Genomic DNA, 18,793 nt, shown 5'->3' with positions numbered 1-18,793 from the left:
TCCCCAATAATCCTGGGTAAGAGGAATTCAGTATATTACAAACTTAGTGAAATCTCAGCAAAGAGCAGCCTGGGAGACAGGAGACAACCAGGGCAGCTTCTGAGCTGGCAGCAGAACCAGCACAGGCCGGGGATGGAGGCTCCCTGGGCACAGGGGGCTGGAAGCGCATCCTGACACTGGCTTAGTAGACCTCAACCCAGGACAGCCCAGAAGGGCCCCGTGGTGCCTGTGACTGAAGCACCCACTTCACAGGACACAAAGCCCCTGGACAGAGGCCAAGGAAGCTCAGTTTCACCCAGAAAAGGGTTCCCAGACAGGAGCAGCTATGCTCAATCCAGGGGGCTCAGGAGCCCCAGCTGCCTGCGGAGCCCCAGGGAGTCGCAGCCTTGGCAGGGCACAGGCAAGAGAAGAGAGCTGTGCCTCCTCAGCAAGTGACCCCAGTGTTCAGACCTGACACCCATGTTCCCCAAGTCCTCAGCATGCCAGTGACCTTGCTAGCCTTCTCCTTTGTTCACATGACCCCGCTAAAGGGGACTCACAGACAGGAGCGCAGGGGCAATGACCAGGACCGTCTGCCTTGTCTCTGGCCATGGCACCCTTTGTTCTATGCCACTTCTGAATACTGAGAAAAACTAACGTCCTGTGGAAATGGCCACTGTCACTTAAGCAAAAGGCCTTGCACTGGCTCTGCTGAAGCTGCCACAACCCAAGAGAGTGACAGATGGTTTCCCCCACGTGGCAGGTTCCGAGGTTTTGAAGAGCACTGAGGAGCTGGGTGAAGCTCAGTGTTGGGGCACTGGCCAAGCCTGGGTTCCCTCCCCAGCAACCCCACCCATTATCAGATACAGAAATTCTTTTTCTAAAAATTAAAAAAATTTATGCAAAACCACAATTTAAAATAAAAACTTGAAATCTGAGGTTAGAGGTGACTAGTGCAGTCTTGAAATCTGAGGTAAGAGATGATAGGTGCACTCTTGACATCTGCCTCAACACCCAGTTTGTTTTATCTCAAATGCATAATCCTGAAAAAAATCTTGAGACACACAGTGGTTGCCAGATTTTCAAATGGCCTGCTGTGTGACCTCCAGGAAGCCTTCACTTACAGTCGGCAGGAGAGACCATTTGATCATTGGTGCAGTCAGACGAACACACTGGGCTGCAGCATGCTCACGTCTGAACCAAGTCAACTCCCTTCCTCGTGTAACCACACCTCTCACAGCTGTCAAAAGAAATGCCTGAGTGTGCACATGGCCTCCACTGTCTCTTTAAAATAATGGAAGTACAATTTGAAAATAAAATGCAAATCAAAAGCCCGGGGAGGGGAGCTCAATGCTGCAAAGAGCAGTCTGAAGGCCTTGGCCACTCCATAGGAAGAAGGGCACCCTGCCGCATTCAGGAACCTCTGAACTGGGTGACCTATGGTTCACAGATGGTTTCAATAACTCAACACTGCAGCCAAGGCACCCTGAGGCACCACTGTCTGGAAGTCAAGTGTGCTACTTAGAAAGTAAAGCCCCAAGTCACCACACAGGTATGTCCTATGTGATAATGTATCCAAAGTAAGAAAGGAAACAGGACAAGAGAGAGTAGGGGCGCTGCTGCCCACCACGTGGCCACCTCCAGCCACATCCAGCTGGGAAGGTGCCCAAGCCCCTTCCCAGGTGGACAAGAGAAGCCCCCCTTCCTTCCCCAGCACGTCCTGAAGACATGGTGGAGCCCTGGGCTGTCACAGTCTCACTGCCACAAGAGTCATATAGACATGGACCTAGAAATACTGTCTCAAGAGAAACTCCTCCAGAACTTCATACAAGAGAGTCAAACTCTGCACGCAGACGTTGAAGACCAAGCAGGCAGGCCCCTCTTTGGAAAAGCATGCAGGCACAGAGCAGCCGAGAAGAGTACAGTACACAGCTCCAACAGGGCAGGCATAGGCAGGAGGACTCCCTGTTCTCACTGCAGTTTGGGACCACTGCCCAGCTGGGCTTCAGCAGTCAAAGCAGATGCTGATTGGTTGTCTTGGCACAGAAAGATCCAAAGCAAGGAAGCTGCCAGGTTAGGACAATGGAGAGAATATTCTCCCTGAAACTCTGGCTGCTCCACTTTCCAGACTGCTCAGTTGGGATGCAAGCTCCTACCAATCTGCTATAGCTAAAGAAAATCCTGAAGAACAAATGGATTCTTTATAAGACAGACATAAGAAGCCCCAAACTGCAGTTTAACAAAACTGCACAATGGCAGCTAATCAAACCACTGCTGCAGCTTCAAAAACTCGATGGTGTACATGGATGGCAAATCCTTGCTGATGAGGACACCAGTTCCATGTACAGAAAAGCAGCTGGGGTCACATGCTCCCTGCAACACTGGGTAGACTGGGCAGAGGACGTTCCCAGAGCCAGCCAGTGCAGCTTTTGGGGTTCTGCTTGTTTCAAACATAAGCAGTCTCCACCTGAGAAGCTGGACAGGCAACAGTGAAGAGTGGGATCACCAGATGCCCCAAGAGTGAAGACTTGGCAGGCAGGACTAAGGTGGGTCAGTGGGAGGAGTGGCCACCCTGATGCTTTTGTCCTGATACTTTTGTTCTTCTCTAAAAACAAGTTCCAGCATCTCTCTGAAGATGACCTGGTTAATTCTAACACATCCAGAGCAGCCAGCTCAGTGAAGTCGGGAGCCCTGAGTTAGCAGTGAAACAGGCAAGTTAGAGAAGCCAGTTAGTCGTCTGCCACACCGACTCCTGGGGTGACACGAGACCTGAGTATGGTCAATGCTTTGAGTCGCCAGGACACTCAGTCAGCATGGAGAGCTCAGGGGTAAGCCAAGCAGCTCTCATGGGCTCCCAAGAAAAGGCTACACTGCAAGCAAGCGGGAGCCTGGAGTATGAGCAGCAGTGAGGCTGTGGGTCGCTGCAGGCACTTGATTTAGGAGAGGAAAAGGACGAGGGCCGCGAGCACGCCCGCCAGCTCCGTGCAGCTGGCTGTGCGCTGTACTTACCCCGTTCCACTCTACGCTCATACTCACTTCCTCCCCTCCGTCAGGGCCACTCTCGTACTTGACCACGTCCACATTGAGACTCTCCCGGCTCCTCCGCTTCTCCATGTTCTCAGGGTCATTTAGCACTTCAGCCACTCTCTGTTTGTGAACAGTGTCAAGACCCTGTGAGCCAGGCAGGGGAAACGTGGGACCCATTAGCAGGCAAGTCTGAGCAGGGGTTTCTCAGATACTTCAAGAAAAGACCAGTTGGTAAATTATCAGGAGGAAAAAAAAAAAATCAGGAAAGGGCACAGGGGAGGGCTTCCTAATGATAATGACAGGTCGGGATTACACAGTGTCCACAATGCCACAACTCAGGACTGCGGCACACTCTCTGAGTGTCCACTTCAAATTAAAAGCTGTAAAGAGGCTGGGTGTGGTGGCACACACCTGTAATCCCAGCAGCTCAGGAGGCTGAGGCAGGAAGATTGTGAATTCAAAGCCACCCTCAGCAATTTAGGGGGACTCCGTCTCAAAATACAAAATAAAAAGGGCTGGGGATGTGGCTCAGTGGTAGAGCACCCTGGATTCAATCCCTGGTACAAAAGGAAAAAAAAAAAAAAGAGGCAGAAAGCTATAAACAGATCCTGAGCTCTAGGTAATGATTTATACTGAAATATTCAGTAGGAAGTGTATGGATACCTACAAATTATCTGAAATGCTTCAGAAGGATGGAAGGATGGCTGAGAGAGATGGGGTCAAGTGTCTGAAACATGACACAATCCAGGTGGAGAACTAGGGCGAGCCCTATACTTCCTCAGGTGTAAGGAGTTTCACGGGATGCTAGGAGACACCTGGTGTCTCAGGTACATGCTTGAAAACTAATAAGTGTTTTTTTAAAAAACCAGGGATTGAACCCAGGAGAACTTTACCACTGAGCTCTATCCCAACCCTTTTTATTTTTTATTTTGAGACAGGGTCTCACTAAGTTGCTGAGGCTGGCCTGGAACTTGTGACCCTTCTGCCTCAACCTCCAGAGTCCTTGGTGTCATAGGTGTGTGCCATTGTGCCTGGCTTTACTTCTATTCTTTTTTTTTTTTTTTCAGTTGTAGATGACACAATACCTTTATTTTATTTATTCATATGTGGTACTGAAGATGGAGCCCAATGACTTTCACATGCTAAGCATGCACTCTACCACTGGGCTACAACCCTAGCCCCTACTTTTATTTTTCTTTTAGTTGTTGATGAATTTTATTTTATTTATTTATATGTGGTGCGGAGAATCGAACCCAGTGCCTCACACATGCTAGGCAAGCGCTCTACCACTAAACCACAATCCCAGCCCCTCCCCCTAAATTTATTCTTTTTTTTTTTTAAGAGAGAGAGAGAGAGAGAGAGAGAGAGAGAGAGAATTTTAATATTTATTTTTTTTAGTTTTTCAGCGGACACAACATCTTTGTTTGTATGTGGTGTTGAGGATCGAACCCAGGCCGCACGCATACCAGGCGAGCGCGCTACCGTTTAAGCCACATACCCAGCCCCTAAATTTATTCTTGATAGAAATGTTTTTCAACCAGCCACTCTCAAAAGGTATATTTTACAAGCACTTTTTCACAGCTTAGGAAGTGATGAGCAACTCAGGAGGTTGAGCCAAGAGGATTCCAAGTTGGAGGCCAAGCTGGGGAATGCGGCAAGACACTGTCTTCAAATACAAAATAGGAAGGGCTGGGGGCACAGATCAGTGGTGGTGCACTGGGCTCCAGCCCCAGTACCAAAATAAGAAAAGGGAGTCACCAGCGGAACGAACACGCATCCTCTCCTGTCCATGGCCCCTCCTTGGTGTCTGCATGAGGCCCAGTGCACGGAGTCCCAGCAGGAGACCCCTATGGGCCCCCCCTGCAGCCTGGGTCACAGTGAGCAAGTCTGACATCCTGCTGTGGACATTGCCCCTTCCCTGCCTTCTGTGGCTTCTTCCCTCTGAGGCACAAGCCCAGAAGAGACAGGGACTTGAAGCATTCCTAGGTCCTTTCTCTGCACTGCTTCAGCCCCCAGCTCCACACTCCAAACACACCACATGTCGCCTAACCCCAGTGCCACCACCTATCACAGGACTAATATCAACCCTGCCCCAGGCCCCACTTGGGACCTCTCTTCACACAGGGAAGCGTTCTGCACACCAGCTGCAAATGGAGAGGGCCCAGGAGGAGGAGCATGGTTAGGGCAGGGCAGGGAAGAAAGGCTTCTGCCCACACTCAAGTATGTTGTCCTCTCTCCTCACCTGTGAGACTACTCTATAGGACACGTCACTCAGCAAAATAGTGGCTGTAAACCCACAACTATAAAAATAGCCTACAGGTATTCCAGTCAGAGAAAAAATACCTACACCTGTCCCCCAACCCTAAAAATACAAAACAGAAACTGCCACGGTCATACGTATACACACACACCTCTGCATAAAAATAACTCCTTACTCCTGAACTGGTGGCTCAAAGGCACGAACCAGCATCTTTCCTGTCTCAGCACTGTTGTTTTATCCCTAGATGAGGAAAAAAGGGCTTCTTTACAGAATCCCCACTAATCAGGTAGCAAAAGGTCCAACCAAGCTATTAGCCTTCTGACAATGGCCAGCTGCCACTGGAGGACAGCCAGCCTCCACAGCAGCCATGCCACAGAGCAGGCAGTTTGAAGGGATGCCCTCCCTGGAGTCTGTGTATGGCCCAATCCATGCAGGGCACACACAGGGGCTGCTCTCCATAGGCATCTCTAGTGTGCACAGTTAGGAGATTTCATGACAGGTTAAAAAAGAAAACTATGAAGCAGACATCTTTTTCATCTAACTCCTTTAAAAAGAGACGCAATGTATGTAACCCAGAGGTAGGCAAGTGCCAGTGACTGTCAGCTTTGTGCTATCTCATTCAGGAACTTTCCCCACCCCAAAAGGGGCCTTTTACCACTGCAACTGCTCCACTCCTCTCCCCAGCTCTGCTTTCTGCCTCTGAGTATTTGCCTGCTCTGAATGCCTCGCTTCACCTGGACAGAACCCTACATCTGTCCTTCAGGGCTGAAGGTCTCACGGCTCACTGCCACAGCTGTCAGTACTCCATTTTTTTTGATCGCAGGATGACCCACCTGTTTACGAGACCTCATGGCAGCTTCTTCTAATGTCTCTGCAGCTTCAAATTTCCCTTGACGTCGGTAAAGTGCTCCAAGGTTTTTCAAAGTAGTTGTAACAGTCGGGCTGTAAAAAAAAGCATACAACATGCAGCACTGTTAGGGACATGGCTTAGGTGGCCACCATCACAGGTAGGCAACTTAGAAAAACCCTGCAGCATTGCAGTACGGATGAGTACTGCCATATACCAGGCCCTTGCTTCCCTTTGCGCTGTACAGCCTGCTTCACTGTCAGTGCCCTGGGCACAGAGGGCAAGCAGGAGTCACCCACAGTCTGCTGGCAGGGGACGCCATGGGACATGTTCTTCCTTCAACTGCAACGTTCTGAAGAGCACTCCCAGCCCAAATAGGCCTACTGCCAACGCCGTCAGACCCTGCTGCTTCCAGCAAAGCTCACAGCAGGCAGACACTGAAGCCATCCAGGGCCTGGCTGCTGATGGTCCCCTGGCCACCACAGAGGCATGTAGCTGGCCTACTCAGGGGTCAGCACATGCCCCTGGAAACAGAGCTCAGCCTGTGCTGGGCAGGATTGAGGGAAGGTTGCCATGTTGCAGTCATAACCTCCTGTCTCATTAGAGGCTCATCAGCTAATGACAGGTGTGAGTTGAAGAAGCAAGAGGAGACTGCAGACAAGTTGAACTCCTAACAGGAAGGTCTATTATGTCAGCAAACCCCGCAGCATTGCAGTACGGATGAGTACTGTGAGAGCTGTTTTCCCTCATCAATGTCGGGCCTTTCCAGTACACTCCCATATCTGTAAGACCAGTACTCAGGGGGTAGGAAGAAGAGATGTGCTTGTCATGTACTGTCTATTTTCCTGAAATAGACAAGAGGGGAGCCAAGTCTTCGAGAAGGAGGAAGTTGAGACAGGGAGATAGAAGCAGACGAGGGGCACTGCTCTGATGGGCCTTGGCAGCCCTGCTGCATGTGAGTGCAGGTGACCACAGGCTTGGGAGACTCACCCCCAGAGCCACAAGGGCAAAGCATGCCCCGAGCAGCTGGGGAAGGCTTTCCAAATGCTGGCCTTCTGAGATCTGCTGCACATCCGCCCTGGGAGCTGCAAGGCTGCCTCAGTGCTGTTCTCCTCATTTAAGTCCCACACTTCCTTCCACTGGGTGGTTTTCTTTGACAGAGCAGCAGTGGGCAGACCCACTCTTCCATAGTGGGCTGTGTGCATACAAATAATCCACTAGCAGAGATGGTGGGATTTCATAAATGGAACTGGGGGAAATCTGGGACTACCCAACACTGGGGACATCCCCACATCTGACCTTCCCAAACTGCTCCTACAGCCCTGCAGCACCTCTCTGTAGTACAGGTCTTTGGCTGACCAGACCCACCTGTCAACTTTGCAGGCTTTGTACCAGCCTCCGTACTCTCCAAAAGACGACCCGTCCTTCTGCTTTCCCTAAACCATAACAGAGAGTTAACATGAAGGCTGTGAGGGCCGAGCACCCACACCCCTCCACTCAACCAGCCTTACTTTGCACTCTTCCCTTTCCTCAGCGTGCATCCAGATGGGCTTGTTTTCATCTGGGGAAGAATAACAACATTCGGTAAGCCGAAGAGCAAGAGCCCAGTGAGCAGAAATTGTTAGGTCTCAGTGACTGCAAGGTTTGTGGACAACACTTCTTCAGTATTACTCCTTACAACTTGGACAGATCAAGTTCATGCTGGAGGAGATGCAGAAGCATTCCAGGCAAGTGCCTGGCCAAACAACCCAACAGATGCAGGCTCATGTCATACTGGAAGCACTCAGAAGTTGAGCACCTCACATTAAACCTAAGTCTGAGAAAAAGTAGAAGATTTGGGGAGCAAAAGCAGAAAAGATATAAATCAATATTCCTTCGAAGTCTCAACTGCTCAGAACATGAATACCTCCCACTAGACAATGAACCCATGCCACAAAAGAAAAAAGAATCTTAAAAATGAGGCTTATGAAAAGGCCTTTCTGTCCTGTGTTTTAGGATTTGCACGGAGAATAAATTCGGTAAAGAAAACTGCTTTAAACTTGAGCCCGACTAACTAAACTGCCCATTACTACCCTGAGCAGCAGCAGACAGCAAATCCAAGAAATCACTTAACTCCAGGGGAACTTTTGAAAAGGAGCATCAGGAGAGATGACCTGGCACCTCTGTGGCTGGTAAGTCAGAATACTCCCTGTGAACTGTGACACTCCAAGCAAGCGGGACAGTCAACCCTGCCACATGGCTACACCAGACCACCTGGCCTGGCAAATCCAGGGCCTACTGCAGCCTTGGCAGCGGACTGACCACTCCACTCACTAGCAGAGAAACAAAGTACATTTTTTGTGGGGGTTTTTTCCTTCTTTTTTTTTTTGGGGGGGGGGGGGACTGGGGATTGAACTCAGGAGTACTCAACCACTGAGCCGAATTCCCAGCCCTATTTTGTATTTAGAGACAGTCTCACTGAGTTTTGCTGAGGCTGGCTTTGAACTCTTGCTCCTCCTGCCTCAGCCACTGGAGCCTCTGGGATTACAGGCCTGCACCATGGCACTTGGCTACAAAGTACATTCTTGAAAAATGTTTCCAAAGTGGTTTCTAGAAAATCTGTAAAAGGAAAAAGTAACAGGCTTCTGGCAGCTGTCCCACACAGCTTTGATGAAGCACAGACACGTGCTGCTGATGCACCTAGAGCAGCGCTCAGGCCCACACTCTAGCACCATCAGCCCACGTCTCACTGTGGCCAAGAGGCAGGTTACACTCACAAGTCTCACACAAGACACCAGTAGAGCTGGGGAACTGCTAGGGAAGTCCAAGTTACACCATGGAATGACCAGTTCCAGATGTGACACAGAGACCCAGGAAATGGCAGAACCACCTGTTTCCATGCCGTGAAGAAGGAAAATACTGAAATTCTTTTTCTAGGATGCAACACATTTATATAAAAAGTGCCTTAGCAGTAAAAAAAACAAAACACTTCATGTGCATCAATGACCCACATTCTGTGGTCCCTGCATGCCAGACCACCAACTGGCCCTATCCTGAAGCCTGGGTAACACCCAGTGAGGGAAAACTAACACAATTATTTAACTGAGCAGTTTAAATTCAGTGAAATATTTAATCCACAACTGTGTCTTAAGCACTTGCAACACTTGACGGATCTAAAGGGGATATGGCCTGGCTCTTTGAGACAGACAAATGGCAGGTTACATTGCCAATAGGCTGGGCTGCTGGGGTCACAGAAGTGCCCTAGGCAGAGTGGAGGCTGCAGCTAGGTGCTCTAAGCTAATATGTACAGGCTGTGGATAAAGAAAGCAAACTTAAGCAGCAGCAAGGAAAGACTTAAGAAGTAGGTGGCCCTAAGTTCCTCAGCAAGGAAGGTCTTCTCAGAGCTACCAAGGAAACCCAGCAAAGCACACGCACGGCTCTCACCACACTTACTGAGCAATGGACACTTGAACAAGCAAACACGTGAATGGACACTTGATTGACCATGCTCTCTTCTCATTTAGAAAACCATGAGATTCAAAGCAACTTCTATCTAGAAAACACTGTGAGAACTGGGTATTGCATAGTTGGAAATCACACTTTTTAATACATGAAAGCTTTCTTACCATCCACAGAACCAAACTCTCGCTCATGTGCACGAGTGAGAATCTCTTTGTACAATGTTTCTGCTTGCTTGAATTTTCCTTGTTTCAGGTAGCAGGATGCCTTAAAATAAAATATTTAGTGTCTTTCACATGTAAATAAAACAAACATTTTCATCTACAGGTGAAATAACAAAACATTTGTATTGTTTTATTTTCAGTTCTGGGATTGAACCAAGGTCTCTGAGCATGCTAAGCAAGAATTCCACCACTGACCTATACCCCAGCCCATTTTTTTTTCTTTTCTTTTCCTTTTTTTTTTTTTTTTAATTTTAATTTATCCTTATTTGAGACAGGGTTTTGCTAAATTCCCCAGGCTGGCCTTGAATTTGCAATCCTCTTGCCTCAGCCTCCAAGCAGCTGGGATTGCAGGTGTGCAGAACATGCCCAACCACATCTGTAACATACCAGGTTGTTTTTCGTCTTGGCCACATTGGGGTCGTCGGGTCCCAATTTTGTCTGGTAGATCTCCAGGGCTCTCTGGTAATAATATTCTACTTCTTCATATTTGCCCTGGTTCTGGCACAGTAAGGCCAGATTATTTAACTGCTTAGCAACATCAGGGTGATCCTTTCCTAGAACCTGGGAATAGAGAATGGTAAAATGGAAACATTAGCCGTGTCACCACCCTCCTGTAGGAAGGATCCTTCTAAATCATAAACATGGCCGAGTTCCACATCCAGACTTAAAAATCCTTAAATGGCTCCCATGCTACAAAACAAAAATAACCAGAGGGCAGGAAGGACTGTACTGATTTTCCTTGGCTACTGTTAAGTGCTCACATCCTGTGACAAGCCTCCCGCAGGCAAATTACTGCCCACTACACTGTGAAAACAGAGAGCTGGGCTTCACAAAGGCTTGCTTTACCTGAGCCCAAATGCTCTCCCAGCTGCTTGGGCCCTCTTCTCTAGTCTCCCTGCTCCCAAGACTCATCCTACAGGGCCCTCTTCAGCCCCAAGGCCAGGGAGCCTTCGCCTCATCCCCACTGCCTCATCCCCACTGCCTCGGGAGCACGTCACCTGGCTGTTCTCTTCTCTCTGGGGAGTCTCATGACCCAAACCCTCTCCTCATCCTTTACTGCCAGACCCACCCAGGAAGAGACAGCCCACCATACCCTCCACCCTGTCCATCAATCCTATCACAGGACCCTGGCTAGAGAGGTGCCAGGTGCAGAAGAGTGAAGACATGCCCTGAGGCTCTCTGAACCTTGACAGCATAGTCCTCAGCTCTGTGCCTCTCGCACACAGTCCCCAGACAGCACACAACCCTGCACCCTTCACACCCCCACTTCTCCCTGCTCAGGAAACTGAACTCAACTATCCAAAATGCAGTTCAAACACTGACCTCCTCTGGAAAGCCATGCCCGGTGCCCAGCCATGCCCTAAGCCTGCCCACTCCTCTCTCACTGCTTGATCTACAGATGATGGGCCCCTGGTCCCCAGGTCTGACTAGTGGACGGTGCAACAAGGCAGGGACTCTAACCAAGCAAGGGGCTCTGAAAAAATTGAAGAGTAAATATCTGAATAAACTTGGAAGAACTTTTATTTCTTCTTTGAGACAGGGTCTCACTGTGTTGCCCAGAGCCTCCCATCTTAGCCTCCTGTGCAGCTGAGACTATGGGTGTGCATCGCCACACCCAGCTCAACTGGCAGATGATCTTATAGAGCTCCTGATCCTTGCTACCTTTGTGTGCTCTGATCTGGACCTCAGCCAACTCAACTGTCCATTTTCTTTTATAAGGTATCATGTGTTGAAGACAAAATATTACCTACACAAGCCATGAGCTCCCTTTCACTTTCTCCCCAAAGTCCTTGCCATGACTCAAAATTAAGTGAGTAATCTTTCAGCATGACTGATAAACAATCACAAAAAATGCCAAGTTAAGCTATTACTTACTCTTAGGCACCCAGGACAGGACTGACACCAGGTTCAACGCCATCTGGATGCACTCATACAGTGCTGCAGAGACCACCACAGTAGTTTCTAGTTTTAGTTTCTATTTGTTTGTTTGTTTTTAGTTTTGGGGTTTTTTTATGTGTGTGTCGTGGTAGAGACTGAAGCCAGGGGCATGCTACCACTGAGCTACACTGCCAGTCCTTTTTATTTTGAGAAAAGGACTTGCCCAGGATGGACTCGAACTTGAAAACCTCCTGCCTCAGCCTCCTGAGTTGCTGGGATTATAGTGTGCACCATCACACCCAGCACAGTTCAATATCAAGCACTATGAACTGGAGCAGCCACTAATAAATACCCATGGCAATGACCTGGCAATGACTTGGCCTCAATGACTCACTCCACTTTTTAAGCTGTAAGAGGAACATGGAGTGAACTTACTGAGAAGCACAAACACTGTTCAGTACAGCTCAGGAGCCCCTTGTCTCTGGGCCACTTGGGAGTGTGCCATCCTGAACACTCCCATAAATGGGCCTCACATTCTGACTGGGCCAACTAGGCTCTGTTGGGAAGCTATCTTTTTATTTTTTTCAGAGGGGGACTCGCTATATTGCCCAGGCAGGTCTTGAAATCCTGGGTTCAAGGGATCCTCCTGCCCCAGCCTCCCAAGTGTTGGACTATAGAGTAAATATCTGAACCACCATGCCCACCATGCCCAGCTTATCAACCTTTATAAATGAGTTATTTTCAGTAAATGATCAGCAATGACTCATCACAGTGCTCATTTCTCAAAATTTAAAACAAAAATCTTTTCAAAACACAAAAAAACTGAATCTCAGAGAACACGAGTTCTTCATTGTTCCGCACCTTTTCTCTGATCTCCAGGGCCCTCTTACACAATGGCTCGGCCTCTTTGTACTTCCCTCGTTTACCATACAGGACAGCTAGGTTATTCAGGGTCGCAGCCACCTGCCAACATAGGAGGAGGACACAAGGACCGTAGGTAAGAGACGTCAGGAGCAGCAGCCACACACCCAGCAGACCCAGGCATGCTCCACACAGCAGCAAAGCACTCATCACTGATGGGAATGTGATTTCAGGACCACAGAACAGTGATTTGCTCACACCACTAACACACAGCACAGCAGAACACAGTTCTAAGATTAAATAAATCAACATCAACTTAACCTTGATTTTTTTCAATTTCTCCAAAAGCCACAAATAGATCTCTGCAAATCTGACCAGATTTTAATTAAAAAAAAAAAAAAAAAACACACAGATTCTTGAGAAACAAATCTAGAAGAGGACATGCAATTTGATTTAGGGTCAGAGAGTATGTCTGGTGAGCCAGGTGAGGGGTAGTGATCCACAAATCAGGAGTGACTGGTACATGAGCACCAGAGCTTGCCTGCTGCCAGGCAGAGCCCTACCTGTGCACCTGGGAAGCGGCTCTCAGCCCTCGATGTTGAGTGTGACACTGGGTGAGCCGGACAAAAATCACACTGGGCAAAAAACAAAGTGTAAAAAGATCAAAAGAACCAGGTATACAAACCGCAGGGTGATCCTTGCCCAGCGTCTTCTCACGGATGGCCAAGGCATCATTCAGCAGATTCGCTGCATCTTTGTATTTGTTCTGATCCCTGAATCAAAAACACATCATAAGTGTCCTGATGTGGGTTACTAAACCCACCCACCTACCTACCAACATCCTTACCCACCTATCTACCCATCCACCCATCTACCTACCTACCTAATGGTGCTGGCACTAGACCCAGGGCCTGGTGCATGCCACACATGTACATGTTCTAACACTAGCTACAGCCGGTCTCCTAACTCCTTTTAAATGTAATTTTAGAACTACAGAAATTAAAGTTAAGCTCCAAATATATAATTCAATATATAGAAAAATATATATGTATATGTGTATGTATGTGTGTGCAGGTGTGTGTGTGTGCAGGTGTGTGTGTGTGTGTGTGTGTGTATATATAGATGGATAGATATAGATATATGTGTGTGTGTGTGTGTGTGTGTGTGTGTTTTGTTGTTATTGTTGTTTTTAATCTAGTTGTGACAGAAAAAGAGAAAAGTTCATGCACTGGGGCAAGGTAAGCTCTGGGTCACACCTGACCAGTTTCTGAACTTGGCCTCTCCTCTAGACCATGGAGACAACACTGCTACCTGCACTACATGGGCCAGCAGCTCCACACAGAATACCGGAGGCAGTCTAAAAAGGGTGGAGCCCACATTTGGCATGAGTAGGAATGGACTTCAACATCCAAGCCAGGCCAGCCAGCAGCATCAACACAGCTGGAGCTTGCTTGTCCAAAGGCCAGACCCACCCAGACCCACCTGGCCAGGAGCTATAGGAGCAGGGCCCAGCATAGTGGGACTTGAAGAGCCCACCAGAAATTCAGATGCAAAATGAAAACAAAGGCAGAACTATAAGCATTAAAATTCTAAGAGAAGAAATGGGCAAGTCACACAGAAATTCACAGGAGAGTATGCATGACTCAAAGAAATACCAATTAAAACAAAAAGATAGTCGACTAACACCACCCAGATAGGAGATACTGCAGCAGGAGGACAAACAGCACTGTCCCCTGAAAAGTAGTTCAGCAGTATGATTTACACGCTGGCCCATCTTAGGAATTCACTCTAAAATCACAGGGGCATCCCAATGCAATCCCAGCTACTCAGGGAGGCAAAAAACAGGGGGATCGTTATATTCAAGGCCAAGCTGGGAAGTTTAGTGAGACCTGTCTCAAAATAAAAATTTAAAAAGGGCTGGGATTGGGCTGGGGCTGTAGTTCAGTGGTAGAGCGCTTGCCTTGCAGGTGTGAGGCCCTGGATTCGATCCTCAACACCACAAAAAAATAAATGAACAAATAAAAATATTGTGTCCATCTACAATTAAAAGAAATATTAAAAAAAAAAAAAAAAAGAACTGGGGTGTGGCACAGTGGTTGCATGGTGTGTGGCCCAGCACACACCATGCACCAGTCCCTGGGTTCCATCCTCAGCACCACCAAAAAAAAAAAACAAAAAACACCAAGGCTGACCCAGGTGGATAGATACTGGCAATGTCTACTCCAGCTTAGTGAGACCCTTGCCACAGAGTTCGCTAAATATTTTGTATGTAACCCCTGGCTATTTGAAGAGAAGCAGATGAAAAGATTGGAAAGTAGCTCACACAAATTTATAAAACATATTTTAAGGGGCAAGCTGATTAAAATGTTATCTCCAGATAGGCAGGGAGGCACATGTCTATAATCCCTGCAGCTTGGGAGGCTAAGGCAGGAGGATCACATGTTTGAGATCAGCCTCAGCAACTTAGTGAGGCCCTAAGCAACTTAGACCTTGTCTCAAAATGAAAAATAGAAAGGGCTAGGGATGTGACTCAGTGGTTAAATGCCTCTGGGTTCAATCTCCAGTACCAAAAAAAGTCATCTCCAGGTACAATTCAGCATAGAAACCTAAGGACTAGCCTGTACACCAGGGCCAGGATGTTGAGCATGGTGGCCACATCAGGGTGGTCATGGCCTGAAGTCTTCTCCAGATCCTCCAGGGCCTGTTTGCAGAGCGGCACAGCCACCTCATAGCGCCCCTGCGAAGCATACTGGATCACCAGGTTGTGGAGTGTGCGTAGCCGCGCCGGGATCTCGTAGCCACCTTGCTGGGCAGCAGCGGCAGCACTGCTATGCTGCTGCTGGACTGCACAGAGAAAGCACAGTTCAGAGGGCTGGCAGGACAGCTACACAGAAGGCAGTTAGTTTGACATTTTTCCACTACCTCTGATTCAAGTTAGCTCTATGCCAATTCAACCTGCAAATATCCCCTGGGCAAGATGGGAAAGAACCTCAGCCTGACAGGGACGGTGCCCTGTCCGCTGCTAATTGCATCAGACTTCCTGGCTGTAAAACTGATGGGAAGAAGTAACTCCAACCTCTTCTACCTGCAAGACCTGCAGGCCACACCTGCACCATGAGTGTACATTTGGTTCTTAGGTCCAGCCTACGCACCACCATAGCCCCAAACACCTTTAGGGGACAAAGACAATCGTGTGTGCTGAGGCTTTTGTGCTACGGCTCCCACTGACTGTCAGGAGCATCCTCAGAGAGAAAGTGGACTCCAGTAGACTACATGATGAACCACACTACTTGCCACTCACTTCCTTGGCCTGGCTCGTCCTCATCATTTGGGAAGAGATCATCTAGGGGCTCTTTGGCAGAATCGGTGTCCTTGTCCTCCTACAAAAGAGACCCAAAGCATCTCTTATTCTATAGCAGTACACATCCTGCCTGAAAATCTATAACATAAAATTCATTTAACTAAAAATCTTAGGAAAGATTGGCAGTGTTTAAGCTCACATAGACCTGCAGGCCACACCAGCCATGTGGCCCACCTATCAGTTCAACAGAACAATGAAGTGCTCGAGAGAGCAGACACCAGAACACGTAAATACAGGCCAGGGTTTGATAAGACAGACGGCTACACTTCTCTGCCTCCAATTCTTCACCTGTGCTCTAAGAAGGCTCCAGCAAAGCAGAGCAAGGCTTATTTGAAATAAAGTTTTATTTGCAAACAGACTACTATGGAGCACCTCTGATCGCCACAGCTTGAACTCTGTTTTTACCCACCACTGCAAGAGCCCAGAGAGCAGGTGGGAGCTATTGGTCTCTGCTCTGTGATCCCGCCTCCCCACAGACTGCTGGTAGTGCATCCTGGATGAGGGAACAGATACAGCTGGCCCAGGAAAGGTGTTAGCAGTCATGGGGCAGCAGACACTGCTGCTGGGAGGTGAAACCTGGTAAATTCACGTACTTTTAGAGTGTACCTCTGGGAGTACAGAATACAAACATGACACAGACCCAAACTGGCTAAAGTGGCTGGGCCGCACTAAGACACCAAGGTCACTAGAGACAAAAAATGACTAAGGGCTGCTGCAAATGAAAGAGGGCTAAAAAGTGGGGATAACAGTGTGCAACACACAGTCCCAAACTGGATCCAGGATGCAGTGACAATACGCCGGGAAGGACACTGCTGAGACAGTTAGCAGAGAGGAATCCAGGCTGCAGAGGAGAAAAAGTGCCCAGTCATGTTCGAGTGCCTGAACCAGCCCTGTCCCTGGGCTTCTACGGGAGAATAGCCTCACTAGGGAACTGCACCCAGAAGCAGCAAGGGGCAGCACATGAGGTGCCTGCCTCCTACCCCAAAGGTTCAGAAGGAACAATAGCTCATGAGAGTCAGCTCTAAACTTGTCTTCTCCAAGTCTGAATTTTTTTCAAAATAAAGAGCTTAAAAATCTTTGAGAAGCCCCCTTCTTAACACTCTGCAGTGTTGCAGGTAAATCACTGGCTGACACCATGAACTCTTATTCCCATAGCAGTCTAAGGGGGATAGAGTAAGTCTAACAAATCAGAATGATATCACCTCAACAATTTCTCCTGGGGACTAGAGCTAGATGAGCCAAAGTGTGAGGCTCGTGATACAACGCGTGTCCTCATGAGAAAAGGACCCAGTGAGTTGGTTTATATGTATTCTTTCCACCCCACCATGCAAGGGCAAGCAAGAAGGTAACTGCAAGCCAGGAAGAGAGCCCTGATCTCAGATTCCCACCTCCTGTGGTATTTTGTCATGGTGACCCAAGTAGAAGGCAAGTGCAGGTTTGCTGGTGTTCCACACAAGGATGCCCCAGGGGTCTTAGGACAAGGTTCCAACTAGGGACACCAATGTGGAACTCACTGTACACTGATCATGCATGTGACTATGTCTGGCACCCAGAGAGGCATAAAATAAAATCCATTTCCAAATACTCTGTAAAGTCCTAGAGGTTGGATCCTAGAACAGAGAGGGTCCACTACTGGAAGGACTGACAACATTCCAATAAAGTCTACAGTTTAGTCAAAAGTAGCATATCAATGTTAATTTCTTGGTTTTGAAAAACAAATGCTGGGGCTGGAGTTGGAGCTCAGTGATAAAGCGCTTGCCTCACATCTATGAGGCACTGGATTCGACCCTCAGCACCAAATAAAAATAAATAAAGCTATTATATATTCATCTACAACTAGATAAATATTTTTTTAAAAAAAAAAGAAAAAGAAAATGTATGCTGATGTAAGATGTCAAGGTTGGAGAGAACTAAGTAAAGGGGATTTGGGAATTCTCTTCACTGTCTTCAACTTTTCTCCCAATCTAACATATTATTCTAAAATAAAAAAGAAGCTAACTGAATCAGATTTAATAAATGGTGGAAGAAAAATAATTGAGAGTCGGATGAATTCTCAAAGAGAGCCAACATAAAAAGAAACAACAAGACCTCTGAGGCACCCTGACATTCCAGGAAGGGAAAGGTGAGCTGGCTAGGGAGGCCTAGGAGGCACAAGAGAGGCAGCAGGAAGACCTGGCAGTGTCCTAGGCAGGCATCAAGGATGAGGTCAAAGACGAGGTCAAGGACAAGCCCAGAGTTGGACTTCAGATGGTGGTACTGGCCCTGCTGCCCCAGCAGCCAGTGGGTATGGAAGCCAGCCCATGAGGGCAGGGAATGTCAGGAGCAGTGGAGCAGAACTTGGTGATGAGAGGCCTGGTATTGACAAAACGTCCTTTACACCTTCTGATCATTGTTCTAAAAACACACAAGAAAGACATGATAGGACATCTACCCCTTGCTGAGCCTCCCCTTGCTGAGCCTCCCCGTGCTGAGCCTCCATTCGCAGCCCCCAGCTATACTGCACATCAGCACCATCTCATGATGGAGCCACTCACTCACCGAGGGGGAAATGTCATCGTCATACTTTTTGAGCTGGTTCATAAATTCCAGGTGTTTCTTTTCTTCCTCCAGCTGAGCCACGGACTGCTCACTCTTCTGTAACTTCTGTTGTGTGTTGGCCAGCTCATCCCGCAGCCACTGATTCTCCTGGCACAGGCGACGAACCTGCGCACGTAGTTTCTGTTTCTCTGACTCAACAGCATTTAGGTGATTTGACAAGGCCATCATAACCTGGACAGAAGAAATACTATCGGACAACAGCCAACAAGAGCCCCTCCTATCCACTTGAGCACCTGAGAGCAGCTCTAACTGACACCTGCAGGTATCTCCTTCAATTCACATGCAATTCAGCCACAGACAACACTCCGGAGTCTATGGAA

General features: G+C 48.1%; 1 protein-coding gene across 23 annotated transcripts in view; it reads right to left on the bottom strand.

The window, feature by feature from the left end:
• The window catches only part of Klc1 (kinesin light chain 1), a 54,994-nt gene that overhangs the window by 12,333 nt on the left and 23,868 nt on the right, over window positions 1–18,793 (bottom strand). For 9 of the 23 annotated variants that reach the window (XM_078050983.1, XM_078050984.1, XM_078050978.1 and 6 more), the window contains exons 3-13: window positions 18,414–18,644; window positions 15,816–15,894; window positions 15,133–15,358; window positions 13,200–13,287; window positions 12,515–12,616; window positions 10,163–10,336; window positions 9,719–9,818; window positions 7,625–7,674; window positions 7,482–7,549; window positions 6,100–6,208; window positions 2,989–3,150 (exon numbers count right to left, since the gene is read on the bottom strand). In XM_078050983.1, the coding sequence (XP_077907109.1) occupies window positions 2,989–3,150; window positions 6,100–6,208; window positions 7,482–7,549; window positions 7,625–7,674; window positions 9,719–9,818; window positions 10,163–10,336; window positions 12,515–12,616; window positions 13,200–13,287; window positions 15,133–15,358; window positions 15,816–15,894; window positions 18,414–18,644 (1,389 nt within the window). Of the gene's footprint in view, window positions 1–2,988; window positions 3,151–6,099; window positions 6,209–7,481; window positions 7,550–7,624; window positions 7,675–9,718; window positions 9,819–10,162; window positions 10,337–12,514; window positions 12,617–13,077; window positions 13,288–15,132; window positions 15,359–15,815; window positions 15,895–18,413; window positions 18,645–18,793 lie in introns of those variants that run through there. The other 14 variants (XM_078050980.1, XM_078050987.1, XM_078050993.1 and 11 more) reach the window with 4 other exon arrangements.

Source organism: Ictidomys tridecemlineatus, chromosome 5 (genome assembly GCF_052094955.1).
Source record: "Ictidomys tridecemlineatus isolate mIctTri1 chromosome 5, mIctTri1.hap1, whole genome shotgun sequence".
NCBI lineage: Eukaryota > Metazoa > Chordata > Mammalia > Rodentia > Sciuridae > Ictidomys > Ictidomys tridecemlineatus.
This window is presented reverse-complemented; position numbering and strand designations above follow the sequence as displayed.